At 49.2% G+C, this 18,656-nt stretch overlaps 1 protein-coding gene across 1 annotated transcript in view; it reads right to left on the bottom strand.

Annotated features, from left to right (window-relative positions):
• Positions 1-6,204: 6,204 nt before the first annotated feature.
• Positions 6,205-18,656, bottom strand: part of LOC144136519 (amine oxidase [flavin-containing] B-like) — a 68,402-nt gene continuing 55,950 nt past the window's right edge. The window contains exons 13-14 of the mRNA XM_077668897.1: positions 6,614-6,791; positions 6,205-6,415 (exon numbers count right to left, since the gene is read on the bottom strand). Coding sequence (XP_077525023.1) covers positions 6,260-6,415; positions 6,614-6,791 — 334 coding nt within the window. The 3' untranslated portion in view covers positions 6,205-6,259. The remainder of the gene's footprint in view (positions 6,416-6,613; positions 6,792-18,656) is intronic.

Genomic DNA, 18,656 nt, shown 5'->3' on the forward strand with positions numbered 1-18,656 from the left:
CAGGAGGCACATCTTGCCTGCCCACAGATAAATCACTTGAACACTGAGCACTTGTGCCAGAAGGCACATCACATCCGTTCACATCCGTTCACATCACTGTGGAGGTGGGACGACATGGATTGTCCAGCTGGTGGCTGTGAAAAAATGGTGAAGCGAGTTCTAGCTTTTGAAGACTGGGGTACCGATGATGCATCAGGAGGCTGCCGAGGCAACACTGGGCCCGCCGAGACTTGATCCTGTGCATACCTTTTAGAACCGTAGGGAAAAGGTAACTGAAATAAATCAAAATGTTCATCCTCTTCCCGATTCAGTTGTCTCGGTACCTTTGCCAGCTTGGAAGCCTTCCATACCTTGCCATCATCTAGGCGGTATGATGCTGGACCATGTTGTTGAATGACCTCCCGTGGTGCGGAGAAACGTCTGTCTCCTTTGAACTGAATGAGGGGTTTACGAACTGTGGCAAGGTCCCCTGGCTAAATTCCGGGTGGTCGTGCTCCACGTTTGTTATTTGTGTATTCTTTCATCACTATCTGTTTCTTCTCCATCCTTTTCCTCAAATCTTGAATAGCCAGATATGGATTCTCAGCAAGCAATGACGGAAACCCCACAATATCTAGCTTTGCACGAGATCTATATATGCCCAAATACTGTGTCATTGTGGTTTTCAAAGCCGACGTTCCAACGATGACAGTTGAACAAAAGACTTGAAAGTTCTGTTAAATCTTTCGATTTTTCCGTTGGCTTGCGGGTGATATATTGGAGAATGAGTTAACTTGATAGCCCTATTACTCATAAATTGCTTAAATTCATTTGACATGAACTGAGGGCCTTGATCGGATACTATCTCTTCTGGATAGCCTTCATGGGCAAAAACATTGGGTAAGAAATCTGTAATATCTGTAGTTGTTACATTATCTGTCATCTTCACCTCGGGCCATTTCGAAAAATAATCAACTAAATTGATGGCTCGCTCAAACGGACCGACTATGTCGATTGCCAACTTTTGCCAAGGCTTCTCTGGAAAAGGAACAAGGTGCAAAGGTGGCACAGATGTTTTCGCCGTTTTTACGTCATGAATGGTAGTAGTTGGAATGATCTCTTCCTCCGACGCGTATACCGTAGCTGGAATGTAATCTTCCTCTGACTCGTATGCCGTAGCTGGAATATAATTTTCCTCTGACGCGCAGTCTTACACTTCTCTCACAGAAGATCGATGCCGATTGCAGACTGACTGAAAATGTCTAACTCGTCCACAATAAAAACAGCTTCATCTTTGTGCAGGACAGGTAGGTGCCGATGCTATGTGGCGATCCGATCCACATCTGTAGCAGTAGCAGTGTGGCATGTTGCGCGTTGCGCGTCTGTTCGCGTTCATTGACGGGACGTTGTCGAAAAAGTTGCGTTCATTCGGAACGCTGGTAGCAACGCTGCTGAAGTTGCGTCTACTCGTAGACGGTGTTACGATGCGTTGTTGCGCCGGGCGTCTTGAAACGGAGGCATGGTTTCTTGACGTCGGGGACGAGCTTGATGTACTTTTCCTTGAATTTGCGGAGGAACTCGTGACAACGATGGCGTTGCTTGGCGCTGTGAACAAACTTCTTGTATTGGTGCTGCGACTTGTTGAGCGTCGCGAGCCTTTTGCTCATACCGCAAAGCAATATTCGAAGGTGTAGAGAAGGAGATATCGGATCCTTCTAACAAAAGGCGTCCGAGAACACGTAGCGATGAGACGCCGGTCACGAACCTGTCTCTCATTGCTTCATCTGGGGACGCAAAATGGACGCGTTTTCCAGATCTCGGAGTGCGGCGATGTATTCTGTGACTGACTCATCTGGCTGCTGCACGCGGTTGTAGAATTTAGGTCGTTCTACAACCAAATTTGTCAACACAGAAAACTCTTGGGCAAGTAATGTCACTGCATCCTGATACACATGTGGCGCAGTGCCTGCCGTCTCTGTGGACGCTGATGCTGGAAGCGACGCAATCTCCGCCTGCGTCGTAGTAAAGTGCAAAATAAATCCTGCTCAGTTCGTCCCCTAAATTGCGTATCAACAATGATTTATTGCCTTCAGGTGATGCTGAAGAACCACCAGATAAGTTCGAATAAAGTTGAAATGTCTGTATCCATTGTGCCCAAGGCACCGCCGGCCGTCCCGGTCTCTGAAGGAAAGACTCAGGTGCATGAACGCCGGAGAACACTTGTGTCACGTTCGACATTTTTTTGTTGATAATCTTGTTTATAGCTTGTATTTCTCTAGTGCAATCCGTCCCTCAATTCTACTTTCAAACGTCATCGACAGAAATGACGTATTCGCCTCCCGAAGCAATATTCAATATGGCGTTTGGCTTCCTCAATAGTCGGTTACTCGGCCTCCCGGTCTCTCAATGGCCGGTCATGAAAACGGCGGCAGCTTCCCGGCTCCTCCAATGGCCAATTACGAAACAACAGCGGCCTCCTGAATCGCTGCTAACGAAAATGCTGACCCAGTACGACGTACTTGCGGTTCTTCATTCCTTCCGCATTGAATACTGAACATGAAAGTTGGCGGCCTCCCGGTCTTCAAGATTGCCGGTTACAGAAAATGGCGGTCAACGGTCTTCCTCTTTCCTCGTCTGCGCAGCAACAGGTTGCACACAATGGCGGTAACTGCGTAGGTCCGCTAGGCTTAGCTACCTCCTCAACCGGCTGAGCTCGAGACGCCTCAAAACGTAACCTCGCTCATTTTCACAAGAACACTCTTCACGCATCTAGGAACGCCGGTGACGGACGCTATCACTAGCTTTCCATAGCGTCAGTACTCTGGACGAACGCGGCTTCTCGGCAGCGGCCCGGTACTCAATGACGACGCAGGAGGAAGCAAGCAGACGCCGAAATCCTCCAAAGAAGAAGTTGAATTTGCCGGCTAGGCCTAATAAATCCTGTCCTCGTCACCAATTTGATGCCGGCCTGGACGGCCGCAAGAAGTGTGTCGAGGCTGAGCAAAACATGACGAATGACGTTAATGGCGGGATGGGTTTTTATATGGAACGATCACATGGCAATCCAAAGTACAAATACACATAGACAAGGCCAAATCCAAATCCAATCCAATCCCTCAGTCCCGTCCTGTTTTGCGGTTTTGCTCTTCATGGTGATCTGGAACCCTCATTATAGCTATCTTATTACCACGTTGGAATCTGAGCAATACAAGGCTGCTCGATTCATCGTTTCCCGTTACTCTCGGTATCAAAGTGTAACAGCACTGAAAATATCGCTCCATCTCCCGCCTCTGGTCATGCGCAGAAAATTCAGCCGTTTATCTTTTTTCCATACTCTCTACCACAGCAACACACCATTTGCAAGTTCACATCGTCTTCCGGCACTGCACACATCGACTCGCGTAGACCATGCGAAGAAGACTAAACCCATTTTCGCTCGGACAGAGCGACACAAATACTCACCTTTGGTACTAACTATTGGAGTGGAATTCGCTTCCTTCTAGCATTGCGGCTGTCGTTGAAACATCATTTCAAACAGCTCTTTGGTCATACTTAGAAAATTCCAATGTAGATTGATGTGCGTTTTTTTTCTTTCGTTTGCTTCAGTGTGTGCGTGTCGGCTGTAACGTTCCATGAAGTGTTAGATGCCATGTTTTGTAACTTCTGAAGGTGCGATTTTTTTGTTTTGTGGGATTTGCTACATGCGCATTTTTTCAGTGCCCCCCCCCCCCCTCTCCTATTATTTTGTACCGCATTGGGCCTTTAGGGTATTGAAATAAATAAATAAATAAATAAATAAATAAATAAATAAATAAATAAATAAATAAATATGATATATGCGACAAATCTTTTTTGCATTGATCGCTTTCCCATTGCACCTTTCAGCTGATTTCACCGTCGCTTTTTTCGTTCAGCTACTGCGTAGGATTTTGGTGGTTTGATGCTTCTGGAATGTGGATGGAGACTACAAGGTGCGAGATGCATGTTTACCGGTGGGCACCCAACGGATGGAGCTCCGGAGGAAGCAATTTCCGGGACCGGATACCTCAACTGCGCACTGCCAGCCAGCTTGCCTATGGTGCTGCAAAGGGCAGAGCTCTTCGATATTCCCAGTTGCGAAACTTCACACAGGGACATGGATGCATAGGAAGGAGGAATAAACATTTATTGAGAGATGGTTGAAGCAAAGCAGGTGAAGTCTTCAGTTCAAGACTTCAGTGGCTCTGGCCGACGCCGTGGAGATGGCGATGAGCGCCACGGTGGCGCTGGTCAGCCGCACCTCCCACTGCTCCAAGGTCGCATTGGGCGGCTTTAGGTGGCGTGGTTTATGGGTGCATGCCAGTGTGATATGACATGAAGAAATGTAGGGGTGGCGCTGCATCCGTTGGGTGCTGGCAGTGTAGAGGGTGGAGGTTTGGGGAAACAGTCTGGATTCGGCGCAGCATGTAGTCATCACGGGAAGAAAGGTGCTTGCGAGGGGGCGAGTAGATGAGCCGATTGAATCGTAAGCATATATAGGGTCCATGTGTCAAAAAACACTGGTCCGAGGTGGCGGAGATTCGGGTGTTTACTGCTACTCGCGGTCAATAACGTACGCCATGTTCAAGTTGCTAATTTCGAGACTTGATAGACGCACGGCCACCTGACACCAAAATCAGTGAAACAGATGCGTTGACACTTAACAGCAATCTATTGGTATCACAGTGAGCGTAGTCAGCTGAATTAAGAGGTATCTGCCGCTTTCAGATGGTGCCACCTTCCGTAAACACTTCTAAGCAAGTAACGTTGCTTGTAAGGTGACTACTGGCACTAGTCACTTTTTGAAGGGGAGTTTTTCTTCAAGGTTTGCAGCTCTCGAATCTAGAACAGTGGGAGGCCGCATTGAACAGTTCCGACTCGAACACACACATCCGGGCTGTGACGAGAGCCATAGAAGTCGCCGAGCGCCACGGGCACATGGCCACTTGATGGGGGCTATACCCCCCACCCCCCCATCTGCTTCTTTTGTCGACGAAAATAAAGTTTATCCTCCTCCTACCTGCAGTTATCCACGCCAAACACATACCGGGGAAATGATAACATACCTTAAACTTGACTCGGAAAAAAAACTAGCGCCGCCCGACAAAACACTCAACGGCACAGGCTGGGCTTACAGGCCGGCACCTACACCAACCTAGAAAGATACCATGCAGTTTAGTCAGAAAAATACGATAGGTCATGTCTGCAATACGGAAATGTCTCGAATCTCTACCACGCAGTCTGGGCGTATACAGCAAGCTCTGCTGCTCAGAGGAGCAGCAGGTGGTGAAGCCAAGGTCGGTCGCAGATGGCGCGGCGCACAGCATGACATCACAGGGCGCAGCTGCATTTCTCCTATTGCTACGGTTGATGAGAAATTTCGCATTAGAAGAAAGAAACCCGGGCTCGTCAACGCGTGACGCACAGCGTCGACGCAGAGATCCTCCGGACACAGAGCTGGTCGACGCGGGGCCACATCGACGCAACATAAAGACTACGTTCGAACGCGAACGGCGTAAGCTACAGCGAGAGGAGTCTGGCTTCGTTATACCTGGACCTCGGCTGCTAATGATCTCGATCTGTATCTCGTGAACGAGCCGTGGACTACGTGAAATGTGATCTGAAAGAGCACAGGGCAGACCTGCGTCCTGACGTCTGCATGGATCCACCCGCTAGGGTTCATGAAAACAAGGTCACGCACAGACCTTTCTACCTGGCGAGGTCGATGTCGAAAGACCTCATTTCTGGACTGTTGTAAACCGTCCCGCTGCCGCTCGCATCTACCGTACTAGCGCGAGTTGTGCACAACACCTGGGAGCCCTTATTCGAAAGGTCTTAATTCCCATGCAGGATCAGCGTAAAACAGGCGGTGCGGCGTTCTATCACTTCGCACGATGGAAATTTGGACAGCATTAACTTGGTGATGGGAAGTTTCCTCGCGTTCGTTACGTCACGCACGTGAGAGATTCCGCTCTCGGCACTAGTTGAAAATTGCTCGACGTTCTGCCTTATTGAGCAAATAGCCGCCCGTGCAAACTTTCAGTTTAATGCATATTCGAAACTAAATTCGCTACCGTTAATTCTCAGGAAGTATCTCGGTCTGTATCCACTGAAACTGAACCGCATACTCATACTTCGAAATGTGTCAGCGCTCCTTTGTGAAGATACAGCAGCGCACGTGTTTGCGACAGACAACACTGAACACAGTTGAAAACGGAACGAAAACACTGTGTATTTATATTTGGCACACAGCGACGGGCGGTCACTGTCTGAAGGAAGGCAAGCGATGCCCAAGAAAGGCCCAGCCTGCAGCAGCGCCTGCGGGCACTGCGAGGAATGCGACAAGCGACAGGAAGACGCCGACGGACGGTTGGTACTTCTCCATGAACGTGTCTGTGAACGGGATCTCGGGGATGACCTGCGTGCGGGACGACATGGGTCACTTTGGGACAGTGCAATCGACAAAAAAAAAAAAACTATAGCTTTCACTCAGACTTCGAAGGAAGTCGAAAGTGAACTGCGAACTGCTCTGTCACGGTGAAAGTGCTAGCGTCTTATTAAATCCTTCAAACGTACACGTTTCCGTTCTAAACATGTTATGCAAGGATGGACTCACGTCGTCGCAGGGCGCTTCGGGTTCCCATATGCGCTCCTTGGGGACGAGTCCCTGCGCGTGGAGGACCTCCTTGGCGGCCCGCTCTCCCGCCTGGACGGCGCCGTTGATGTAGCCGGACCATTGGCTCGCCGTCTCTGTGCCAGCGAAGTACAGCCGCCCCACGGGCTCCCTGATGCCGCTGCGTACAGGGAAGAGGGGAACGCCTGTGAGGGCCACGCCAGCGGCACACAGAAATTCGAATCTTCCAAGTTCATGCGGAAGGAACAGGTGAACATGTCCGCTCAGCAACGCTTTACGTATGGCGCCAACCACGAGACCCCGTTACTCGAAGGTTCGTGTATTCCGCATTTCGAAGCACAGGATTGCGGGCTATAAACTCTAGGCCACGGCGTCTGCGCCTCGATGCGTGCAAATACCGAAAAGCGCTGACAGTGAATTTTAGTTCGTCGAAACAGGCGAAACCGACTTGGTCAAAACAGCGGCTGAAGCGCAAAAGCGTCGACACTTCGCAGTGGAGTGCGATACGATAATCGTTACTCCGACGAATTACTGATGACTGTCTCGAACGCGTCGCCAAGTGCGACTGCTGATCCGCTCACTTCAACTCTCCCGCTCTTTCACAATGCCCGCAGTATTTTAAAAAATCGGTAGATGCCAACGAAAATCAGTATTTCCATCGCATAAGAGTGTGTCAGGTGCCCGCTGTGGCTGCGTCCATTGCCAAGAACTCGGCACAGCGCCGCAATCGGTGGACTTCAGCATCAACGCTTTTACGAAGTTTGGAGGCTGACCAAGTGAAAAGCGCAAAGTCATGAGATATCATGCAGGCCCGCTTGCACAAAGCAAATATGACTGTCTAGTCTTCACCCTAACCATATTCGTGGTGCTGACCCGAAAGACGCGGGTTAGATCCCGGCCGCGGCGGTCGAATTTAGATGGAGGCGAAATTCTAGAGGCCCGTGTACTGTGCGATGTCAGCGCACGGTAAAGAACCCCAGGTGATCGGAATTATCCGGAGCCCTCCGCTACGGCGTCCCTCATAGCGTGAGTCGCTTTGGGATATTGAACCCCCACAAAACAACCCCTCACAAACCCCCACAAAAACCCACAACCCTCCCCCCCCCCCCCCCCCACACACACACACACACAAAAACGCTAACCCGGCCGCGGCCGTGTGATGTCAGTGCACGTTAACGATCCCCAGGTGGTCGAAATTATTCCGGAGCATTCCACTACGGCCACTTCGTTCTTTCTTCATCTTCCACCTTCCTCTCTTCCCTCACTGCGCGGTTTGGCGCCATTTACGACGCCATTTACTTTCCGCAGAAACCAGTATTCAAGTCTGCGTTCGTGTAATTAATGCGAAAGTACCAGATGAACCAGTTCGTCATCTGACCACAAAATCTGTCGGCAAAATGTGTCAGAGAATAACAATAACATAAGATAATTGGGGCCTATATGGGAATCGAACCACGCCCGCCCGCGAGCGAGACGAAGACGCTACCACTCCTCCACTTTTTGAACCGCTAGGTTCACCACGCCATGTGAAGCCAATTTCGCGCTGCCTGGCACAGCCCTCTACTGCGCAAGCGCCGAGCAACAGGTGCGCCGCCGCCGTGCGTGACGTCACAGCCACGCAGCGCAGTTCTTCCATTTGAGACGAGTTGGCGCCACAGGTGCGCTCAGAATTAGCTCAGAATAGCGCGAAACATTGCGCTATTACGTGCCCCCTTTCTCCCACCCAACCCTGGTCCCCAAGAGTGATGCCGCGCCAACATAATCCGGGACCAGTATCCCCTCCCCAGAATATCCCAAAGTATCAACCAATTATTACGGGCCTCGTAAGCCGCCGGTGTGCACTCCTCGACGCAGCAGTAGAATTATCGCGGGTGGCTGCAAGTAAGTGGTTATTAAAATAATAATAAAAAGGAAGGAAACTATTTTGCTAGCCCCGGCATCTGCCATCGATACTGAAGCATCTGAGCTGGGGCAGCGGAAATAAAGGATAGCAGGCAGAATGGAGAAATGAAATGACGGAGGTGAGGGGACAGGAAGAGAGGATAGAGGGAGAGGTAATATACACAAACTATTTACACGATAAGAAATGTGTCCAGGTTGCGCACTTGATTAGTTCATGATGGATCAATAAAAACACGCGCACAACAATATGTTCACTACAACTGGAGTGGGGCGGCCAGTTATTAATCGTCCAAGGTAGAACTCGCGGAGCGTTCGGTCACTGCGTGTAACTACCTGGCAGAGAACAGACGGGACGTCAAGCCCGTCTGTTCGAGGAACGCGCAGAGGCTCACCAAAGTTCGCTCACGGGTGCGCGCACTGCCCTGCTGCCACAATAGCGTCTTGAGGGAGTCTGGTAGGATGCCCAGCGCCCTATAGGCCGCGAACATATCGCGACGAGCATCGGCGTACGTGGCACAGTGAAGGAGCAGGTGCACTAGTGTTTCCACTGCACCGCATCCGTCACACACATTACTCGTCGCGATTCCGTGACGCTCCCGCCTCTTCACACATTCGGCTTTCCCCAGGCCACATGCCCGGTGAACGCCGATAGTGTTCTTTCGACAAAGTTGTGGATAGACCGAGGAAATACCTGCTGTGTTGTGGATCGCAAGAATTGTGAGAGACTTAAATGTGCGAGATGCGACCGTTTGCGAGCTTCACGGAACAGAACAGCACAATGACGTACTACCCCTGCTCGCGCCAGTTCGCCATGCACCCTTTCCGAACGGGCGAACGCCACAAACACGTTCGCGAGCACTAGATAGCCAATATAGAAAGAAAGGTTTCGATCTTCTAAATTCTGCGAGGGTAAGTGCACAACATAGCCGCATGAACAAGCAGTTCCGCCATCGAAACCGTCACTTCTCGCTTTCGGTTGCTGTGCAGTCGAGTCTGCGTATGTAGCGATACCCTATTGTTCGTGCGGCTAATAGTCCATTAGGCCATTGTGCGGCCATTAGTGACAGGAGCGCCCGAGGCCGAATTAGGAACGGAAAAGAAGGACAACTTGCACTCCTACATAACGCTACTGTAGACTATGCAGTGCACAGCGGTGCGAACGGACAACGCTTACCAGTCCGTGTATTACATTACCTCTCAGTGATCATCTGCGTTACGGATTCTGTGCTGACGTAACTTTGAACTTGGTTTAGTATGAACGCGTTGCCATGCGTGCGTTATAACAATAATATCGCGGAATCCTTCGAAACGATTGTGCGCCAGCTCGTGAAGGCTACTGGATGCATGGTACAGCTACGATGATAGTTAACATTTGTGTGTATTTATTTTTTGTTCAAGTGAAGCAAGTAGATACAGCATGTTTGAAGATTTCATCTGAGAGCAGACAGCTATTCAACTTTCACAGCTCCCATCGAGGATGGAGTATGCCGCGACTGTACCTCCCTATATCTGAAGAGAGACCATGCAGTGATCACTGAAGAATATAGGCCGCACCAAGTAACCAAGAACGCTGGCTAACATGTCTGCTGAAAGGTAAATCCTGTCAAGCCGAGCACTAGAGGAGCACTGAAAATGAGTAAATGTCACTTATCTTGCTCAAAATCCACCAGGTTGTATTCGCATCCCAAATCTAAGTAAGGCAGCACTAGGGTCATAAAGCTTAACACTGTTCGGTCATCATTCCTACAAACGCAACTGAAATCACCCAACAGCATAATTTTACGATCCTTGCACAAATGGTCGACTAGCGACAGAGAAAATAGCCTTCTATCACGCTGCTTTACAGGGGCATAAACACAAATAATTCGACAATATACGCCCAAAATTGGGAGGTCACAGCAGATAAGTCGCGGATCATCATCCAATTATCTTCCCATAATCTGTGCAATACGACACGGCAGTAATCCCCAGTGTGCTGGCCAGGAATAGCATGCACCCTCCTGATAGGCCTCTGCAATGACTATTACGATGACATTGAATTCTGACAAAAAAAAAGGCTCCACAGCAGCTTCAGTCTCCTAATCAGAGGACAGCTTGGTTTCCTGAATGGTAGCCACACTCGTACACCTTTTTAAAAGATGCCGTAACTGATGTTGCCTTCCACGTTAAGAAAACCCCTAATGTTAAGGATAGCGACCTGAAATGGTGCGACGCTCGCCATTTTTGGTGTTTGTCTTACTGAACGCCATCCCCTGTACTGTGGTGGCCCGCCTGTAAATCGGCGGCCTGTACGGCAGACATCGCCCTTCGTTTTCAGGTTACCCTTCTCAATGCCACCACACCAGGTGTATTCTGCTCATGGTCACCGACACACACATCATCTGCAGGACGCTTCAAAGGTGCGCTGTTGTCGATCGCCTCTTCCGAGACAGCCAAGGCCAAGCCCTTGAAGCCAAGCGGACCACGTCACTCGCAACCACGCTGACAGCCGACGGGGCACCGAACACACTAGAGGCTGACACTAAAGGCGACACACTACCACACTTCGGCGACGAACGGGCATCGCCGGCGAAGAAGGCATGTCGAACATTCACTGGCTGTAGCGCCTCCACTGACTCTACAGAAGGGGTGTCCAGCTCTCGTGATCGCTGGGTGACAGATGGCTCCTGAGCAGCAAGCACAGGCAGACCTTGGTCCGGTGGCTTTGGGTCTGGAGACGGGAATCCCTGATTGTCCGTACTTGAAGCGGTCCCTTGCCGTTATTTGGTGCAGAAGCCTTTGGCCCTCTTCTTTTGGGAGCTCATGACTCAGTTCACCCGACGCTTCCAAAAACATCCGACGCATCCATATTGTGTTCTGACACCACTTCATCCTCATGTCTCCAGTTGCCCTGGCGTAACGTGTCAGCTGACAGTTGTCTGCTGTGTGCCCGAAGAGTCGGCACTGGGTGCATCGAGGCGTACGACACTGACGCCGTACATGACCCTCACGGCTACAACGAAGACACAGCGGAGGCCTGCCTGGAATCATAACTAAAGCCTGTACCCCGAAAACGTTGACCATGCGAGGAATTGTTCTTGCTGACACTCCGTCCTTAAGAGTGAGCGAGAGTTCACGGTTCGCTGTTTCCATGTGCTCCGTTCCAGGGCACCGCCAGTTCTCACGCTCGATAGTTTTTACAGTTCCAAAAGGCTCCAAAGCTTCCATAATCTTCTGGTGCTCCTTATAGCGCGGGAGCCAAAGAAGCTTAAGCTTCACGTTTTTTGGTGTCCGGGTCAAACACGATATATTTTGGACCTTTGGCGTGGAACTCTGCTTTGTCAATAAGCTTCTGTTTTCAGGAACTGCTCTCGCAGGCAACCATCCAAACGTGGCTCATTTAGTACTGGCCAATACACAGAACCTCATGGAGGTCCAGAATCTGCTCGAGCGCGCCTCGGAAGTTGAGAGCACGGTATGGGCGACCCTTGAGGTCAGCATGCAGAAAGACTTTGTTGAGGACAACGTTACGGGTAAAAAGTCGAGGGAGGACAACTTTGTACGAGTCCGTGGTAAATCCTAGTGTCGGAAGACCTAAGCCAACGGCCTATGCGCTGTTTCCAGCTAGAAGCATTTCAAGACAGCCGTTCATAACGACTTGTTGTTGTTGTTAGCCTATCAAAAGATGGCACATACCCACACTGGGGGATCGGCCAAGAATCGGGTGGCTATTCACCTGAACGCAGTTAACAAAAAGGAAAAGCACGTGGGAGCGCAACACCGGTGAATTTTTCGTCATGAACAGGAAAGGGATGAGTGTTTTGATTTTAAAATTTTAAGAATAATAATAAAGAGAGGAATTAAATATTAATGATTTAGTCAAAATGTAATAATTGATAGAAAAGAAAAGGTTGGAACACTTAGCAAGGCAGTCGGTGAGATTCTATAAGGAAATTTTGAACAGCGGTGCAAACAGATCTGTGGCTGAACCCAAACGTGGTGGCGCCAAATGATAGCAAGAGCGGGCTGCTCAAACTAAGGCCAAGATGCTGGCTGCAAGGGCTCCTCCAGCAACCTTTTTCTCAGTGAGTTGAATCGGCGACAATACAGCCAAAAATGTTCAATAGATTCTGGCTCACGGCAAAATGCGCAAAGGGGAGAGATCGCCAAACCCAACTTGTGTAAATAGAAATTTAGAGGGGGGATGCGGCAGCGCAGCCTCGTCAGGGATACTTCAAGCTGCCGAGAGCAACAAATTTTCCTGTTCCAATAATATTTAAGGTGCTCATAATCCGCCGATGTTAAAAGTGATGTGTCTTGCGTGCTTAAAAACGCACGTCGCCGAAATCTAGATGCTGTAATGTAGGCTGTAGCCGGGATGATTGGCAACACGGGGCCGCTGAGGGAAGCCTTTGCGAGATTATCAGCAATCTCATTTACTGTCACACTGCTGTGGCCGGGAACCCATACTAAATGAACAAGGCTCAAATGCGGAGGAAGTAGGGATAAGAAAGTTGATAAAATGGGACCGTTAACCTGTGCAGCGAGGGACGAACACAAAGATAAAGAATCAGTAATTACTGCAACTGCTGTAATAGAGGGGCCTAGCTTGCGTAGAGCAAGTACAACTGCTAGAAACTCTGCTTGAAAAATAGGGGTGAAATCTGGAAGGCGCAGAGACAAGGACCAGTCTAAATGCGAGCAAAATATTCCCACACCTGCTTTTTCATTGCATTGTGATGCTTCAGTGGCTATTGCTATATCTGTAGGTAGGGTCCTCAGATGATCTTCTAGAAGACCATTTAGAATACCCGGTGGCAAAAGTTTTGCATTTTTTGGGAATATGTCGTCGAAAACAATGTGGATAGTGGGCCCATTCCGAAGCGCAGGAAGGATATCATAAATGTTTACATCTAAAGGCTGAAGTAATCTTTGCACAAACACTACCTGTGGGGAATTGAAACGAGACCAGGGGACACCAAAAAAGGAGGTCGGCTGAGAACAGAAAATGCTTTGGGAGCGGTGGAAATGGGATTCATAGATCCTGAGGTAAGTTTGCACAGTTAAAAATTGAAGTCGTGATAAGAGAGACGGAATGCGGGCTTCAAGGTACAGCACATTGATAGCCACAAATTTTGGAAGGCCGAGGCACATGCGAAGTGCTTCCCTCTCTAAAAGGACGAGAGGGCGAAGTTTATATGTAGCCGAGCCTGAAAACAACACTGACCCAAATTCTAAAATTGGCCTGACATACATTATGTAGATCATTAATAGCGCATCTCTGCGCATGCCGTACCGGTGATGACATAATCTCCGTAACATGCCCACGGCACGAGCCCCTTTCGCCGCGACATGGTCAATGTGAGGTCGCCAGGTGAGTTTGTTATCATAAATGACCCCTAGGTATTTTAGGGATTGAACCTGCGATATTATTTTTAACTGGCAAGTGAGAGAGACCACTACAGGAGTGAATAGAGGGAAAACAGGAGTAGCGGACTTGCCAACATTTAACTTCAGGTGTAATGCGCTCAACCAGTGCTCAAGTGTATTCAAATATGACTGCAACAGACCATGCAGAGAATGTATATCCGGCGCAGCAGCAAAAAACGCAATGTCGTCCGCATAGACGTAAGTGCGTACATGGCGGTGGAGAGGAATTGAGCTTAACAGAATATTAAAGAGCACAGGAGAAAGAACAGCTCCTTGCGGTACACCTCGCGTTTGTCTATACCTCTCTGAATGAACACCATTATGGACGCAAAAGAATTCCCTGTTATGAAGAAATGCAGATATCCATGCAACTATATAATCTGGAAATTGAAGAGACTGTAGCCTATGTATCAGGATGGAGTGTTCTACACTGTCGTAAGCTTTGGCGACATCTAACGTAACCAAAGCCGCGACCAGGCGTTGACGACGAGCAAGGAGAATTCTGCTCTCAAGATCAGCATGTACAGTACTCACGGATTGAAATAGGACATTCGGAGCGCTAGCCTTGCAGTGCCACGCAGGCATGTGGTAAACCACAGGCCGGCTCATTGGCTACTGTAAGGAACAATTCTGCTTTGTAGATGTTCTCCCTCTCGCGCCATACCACAATGCACCACCTTGGTTCCATGAGCGTCTACGGGCGGCGCTCCATGAAGCGACGGCCACGCGCTCCGAATGTCCTATTTCAATCCGTGAGTACTGTACATTCCATATCGAACACCGTGGCCGGAAACCGAGTTGGCACGGGCTGAGTATACTTTTGCGGTCCACAATGGCTGACACCCGAATTAGTAACAACCTTTCTATCAACTTTACAACGTTTGATGTTAAAGAAATTGGCCTAATATTATCCAATTCATAGCCTCCACCCTGATTTTTAAGTAAAGGGATCACCTTGGACAGCTTCCACTCAGAAGGTATCCAAGCGTGTTTGAGAGAGTAGTTTATTAGGTGCAATAAGGAGTTGGGAGACTCTTCAAATAGAATCTTGAGCATCTTTGTGTTAACACCATCAGGGCCAGGAGCAGCAGCTGGCAAACTATGGACAACTTGTGAAAGCTCTGATAGATTTACTTGTCAGGCATTATCATTTGGTACGACTGGTGCAAACAACAATGGTCGCATAGGTAGTAAAGACGAGAACCGCTTTTGCAGGCCTGTGGCTATTAATTCAACCGCCTGGATAGCTTCTACAGGTGACATAACTAGTGACTGAAAATTATGAGAGGACATGAGCTGTTTCCTAGACCGTAGAAAACCGAATAGTGCACGTCGGTTGCCCGCCTTTGAAAGATAATCGAAGTGTTCTGAGTCATATTTTTCCTTTGCGCGAGAAACTGTGCGTTTAAAGGTGGCTGCAATAAATTTATAATCACTCCAGTTATTCGGACATTGGTTATGAAGAAGCTTTTTCCATGCTGCCTTCCTCCACCTGTAATCTCTTGTACAGTCCGCATTCCACCAGTTAGAAGAATTCCCTTTTGTTGGCTGCACCAGGAACTCCGACTTTTTACGGCTTTCCTCAATAGCCAGACATATGCTTGCTGACTGGTGGACCTCGGCGATGTTAGACACTGGAGCAAGGGCAGAGCGCAACGCCGTCTGAAATCTGTCATAATTTACATGTGACCGCAACTGAGAAGACGCCGGAGTAACACGACATATGATATCAAAATGAATAGGTATATGATCACTTGAAGTGCCGCTATCAACTGTCGACCAATTCGTTACGCCAATTCCAGGACTAATGAACGTGAGATCTAAAACAGATTGAGTGTGTGAGCGAAGATAAGTGGCCGATCCTGAATTTAAGCACATCAGGTTGTGATCAGAAACCCAGTCCCAAAGGCGCTTGCCGCATGAATTAGTCCTAAAACCCCAAGACACATGGTGAGAATTGAAGTCCCCAGCCACGAGAACTGGGTTTTTACAGTTTATGAGTAAAAAATCCAGAGGTCTAACATCCTGGACTCCATTGGGGAAATAACAATTTGCTATTGAAAATGGAGAGCACCCAGGAAGTACAAAGTCTATTGCCAAAATCTCACAGTCAGGAGACATTTGTTGAAAAGATACCACAGCCCTGTGGCAAAATTTTGAAGAGACTAAAGTTAGTAAACCCCAGCCTCTTGACTGGCGGTCTAGGCGAAATGACCGGTAATTTTTTATATGAAAATGTTTGTCGGTTGAAAGCCACGTTTCTTGCAGAATTATGACATCCGGATTAAGCTGAGTAGAAAGGCAGTGTAAATCTTTGGAAGCGGAAAGAATAGAGCGACAGTTCCACTGCAGAACTCGCAACGACGCTATGGTTGCGAAAGTCTAGCAGCAGCAACTGCCTGCTCCAAAATGGTATCCTTGGGTTTAGTGCCAAGCTGCTGCTTCTTTGATTTGGGCTGGGTGCCCTGAGAAGACAACGAATGAGACATGGGGGACCCACTGCGCTTAAGAAGCCGCGCATCAGGCTCCACCATCTCAGAATCATACATTATATCAACATCCCTCGAAGTACCCGAGGTAGGTACAGCGGAAGTGACAGAAGTTTGTTCCTGGGGTTGTGATGCTACTGGAATTTGAGACCGGATAAGAGGAGAGGGAATTGCAGTCGAAAGAGGTGCCAAACTAGCCTGCACGGCATGTGTAATCTGAGTCGCTAGAACATTTGTAAAGCACTCCGACACACTTGCGACAATCTTTTCTACCATTTTAGACATCGAAGCCTCCACAGCAGCCGCAATTGCCTGGGACAGCGTCGAGTCTAACATGGCACCTTGCCGAGCGGTCACACCGGCATAACCGTGGGCACGTTCTTTGACCTCTGAAATAGCGTCACGGCGCGAACAGCGTTTCCTGTCAATTATTTCCAGAATTTGAATTTCCTGAGCTCGAGAGGGACAATTTGAGTAATTTGCAGAGTGCGCACCACCGCAAAGGCAACACTTCTCATTCTGCTCAGTGCAGGTGCTTGTTGAATGACCATCCCCACAGTTGCGACACCTCAAGTTGGATTTGCAACCGCCAGCGCTATGTCCATAGCGCCAGCAGTTGTTACACTGCAGAGGCCGAGATGGTAATGGGTCTACCCGAAAAATTAGAGGCCATGCCTTTATTTCAGAGGGGCAGGAAGTGCCGGCAAAGGTAGCAATCACTGATTCAGTGGGCATCCGCACGTTGTTTACATCCCGGCTACAGCGGTGCACAGCAACAACACCTGCAGCCGACAGAAGCTCAAGAGTCTCTGCCGGAGACAGGGAAGAGTCTACACCTCGTACAATACCTTTCGTGCACGCCAGATGAGAAGGGATGAAAGAACTTACCCGAAGGGAGGCAAAGGATGAAGAGTTTAGTAAATCTCTTACACAGGCGAGGTCTGGCGATCTGCACAGAATCCCACCGCGTCCAAACTGGCGAACCTCTGAGATTGACTCATAATGAGAAGTCGCCGACTGGAGAGCAGCCCGAACAGCACCAGGGTTGTTCATTCTGATGGCACCACCATCCTTAGGCACCAGCGCGACAGGGATACTGCCGACACCACTGCGCAAAAAAGCTTCCAACGGTAGGAGATCAGTTGACAGAGAAGCCGACCAGAGGGAACTCCCCTGGCCGGGAGACTGGGTGGACATAGTCCGGGCTTACTGCCTTACCACGCAAAGACGCAGAGAGAAAATGCCACAATCAGCCACCCGAAACTAAGCCGATCGTTCCCAGCAGAGCAGAGCCGTCGGGGCAGCGATGAACAGGACGAACGCCACTGGGTCGAACGATGTCCTCCTAACAGAGCCACGGCACTTTTTCTTTATTGCATAGAAGTACACCCACCCTGACAGATTTCAAGCCAGATTTAACCGGGTCGCGTCCCGCAACCCGTCATACATAATCGCACCAGCATCCTGCCCTCACTTTGCCCGCACATCAAAATTCCGGGAGATACACACATGCATCGAGTAAAGGCAGCCAGGCAGGAGGTCGATCCTGCTCAGCATATACCCCCCGCACCATAGCACACTGTTCTCTGGACAGCGACTTCGTAGAACGCGCTGGCTCCGTGTACCGATCTGTCATGTGGCTATTCCACAGGCTGAACAGTCCCATGAGCACTAAAAGATCACATGGAACCTTAGAACCTTCTATTGTAGGCAAAAATCTTATAGTATAGGGCGTTATCAATCAACGTCCTTTTTGAGAGTATGTTGAAGAACGTCCCAAAAGAAAGATGGCATCAAGACGAAATACAAAGTAATGATACTCAACGTTTCAAGCTGAATAAAGGCGCGTCTAGTGAATACACAGTTCTTAAAAACGTAACTTCGAGATGTGCACTGAGGCCTATGTGAGTAATTATGAGAATGATAATTACAGATGTCTAATCAAGCAAGTACCAAATTTCCTTCGTTTCCGGTAAATTTACTTCGTGTTTGGCGTGCAGTCGTAGCGGCATCATGCGGCATCCATTGAAAACCCCCTCGCAATGTACGGTGCTGGCCCAGCAGATGGCGCAGATGGCGCACCGCACACAGATTTCGCATTTCCTCACGTAAGGAGACTTCAGTGCACCTCAAATTTTTGTTTCCTTGAGGGCTTACTGTCCGAGCTGGTGGGCTCGCCGAAGACTTCACGGGGGGGGGGGGGACGCTTTGTGCGTCAGAGAGAG

The sequence above is a fragment of the Amblyomma americanum genome, chromosome 6, assembly GCF_052857255.1.
Source record: "Amblyomma americanum isolate KBUSLIRL-KWMA chromosome 6, ASM5285725v1, whole genome shotgun sequence".
Classification (NCBI taxonomy): Eukaryota; Metazoa; Arthropoda; class Arachnida; order Ixodida; family Ixodidae; genus Amblyomma; species Amblyomma americanum.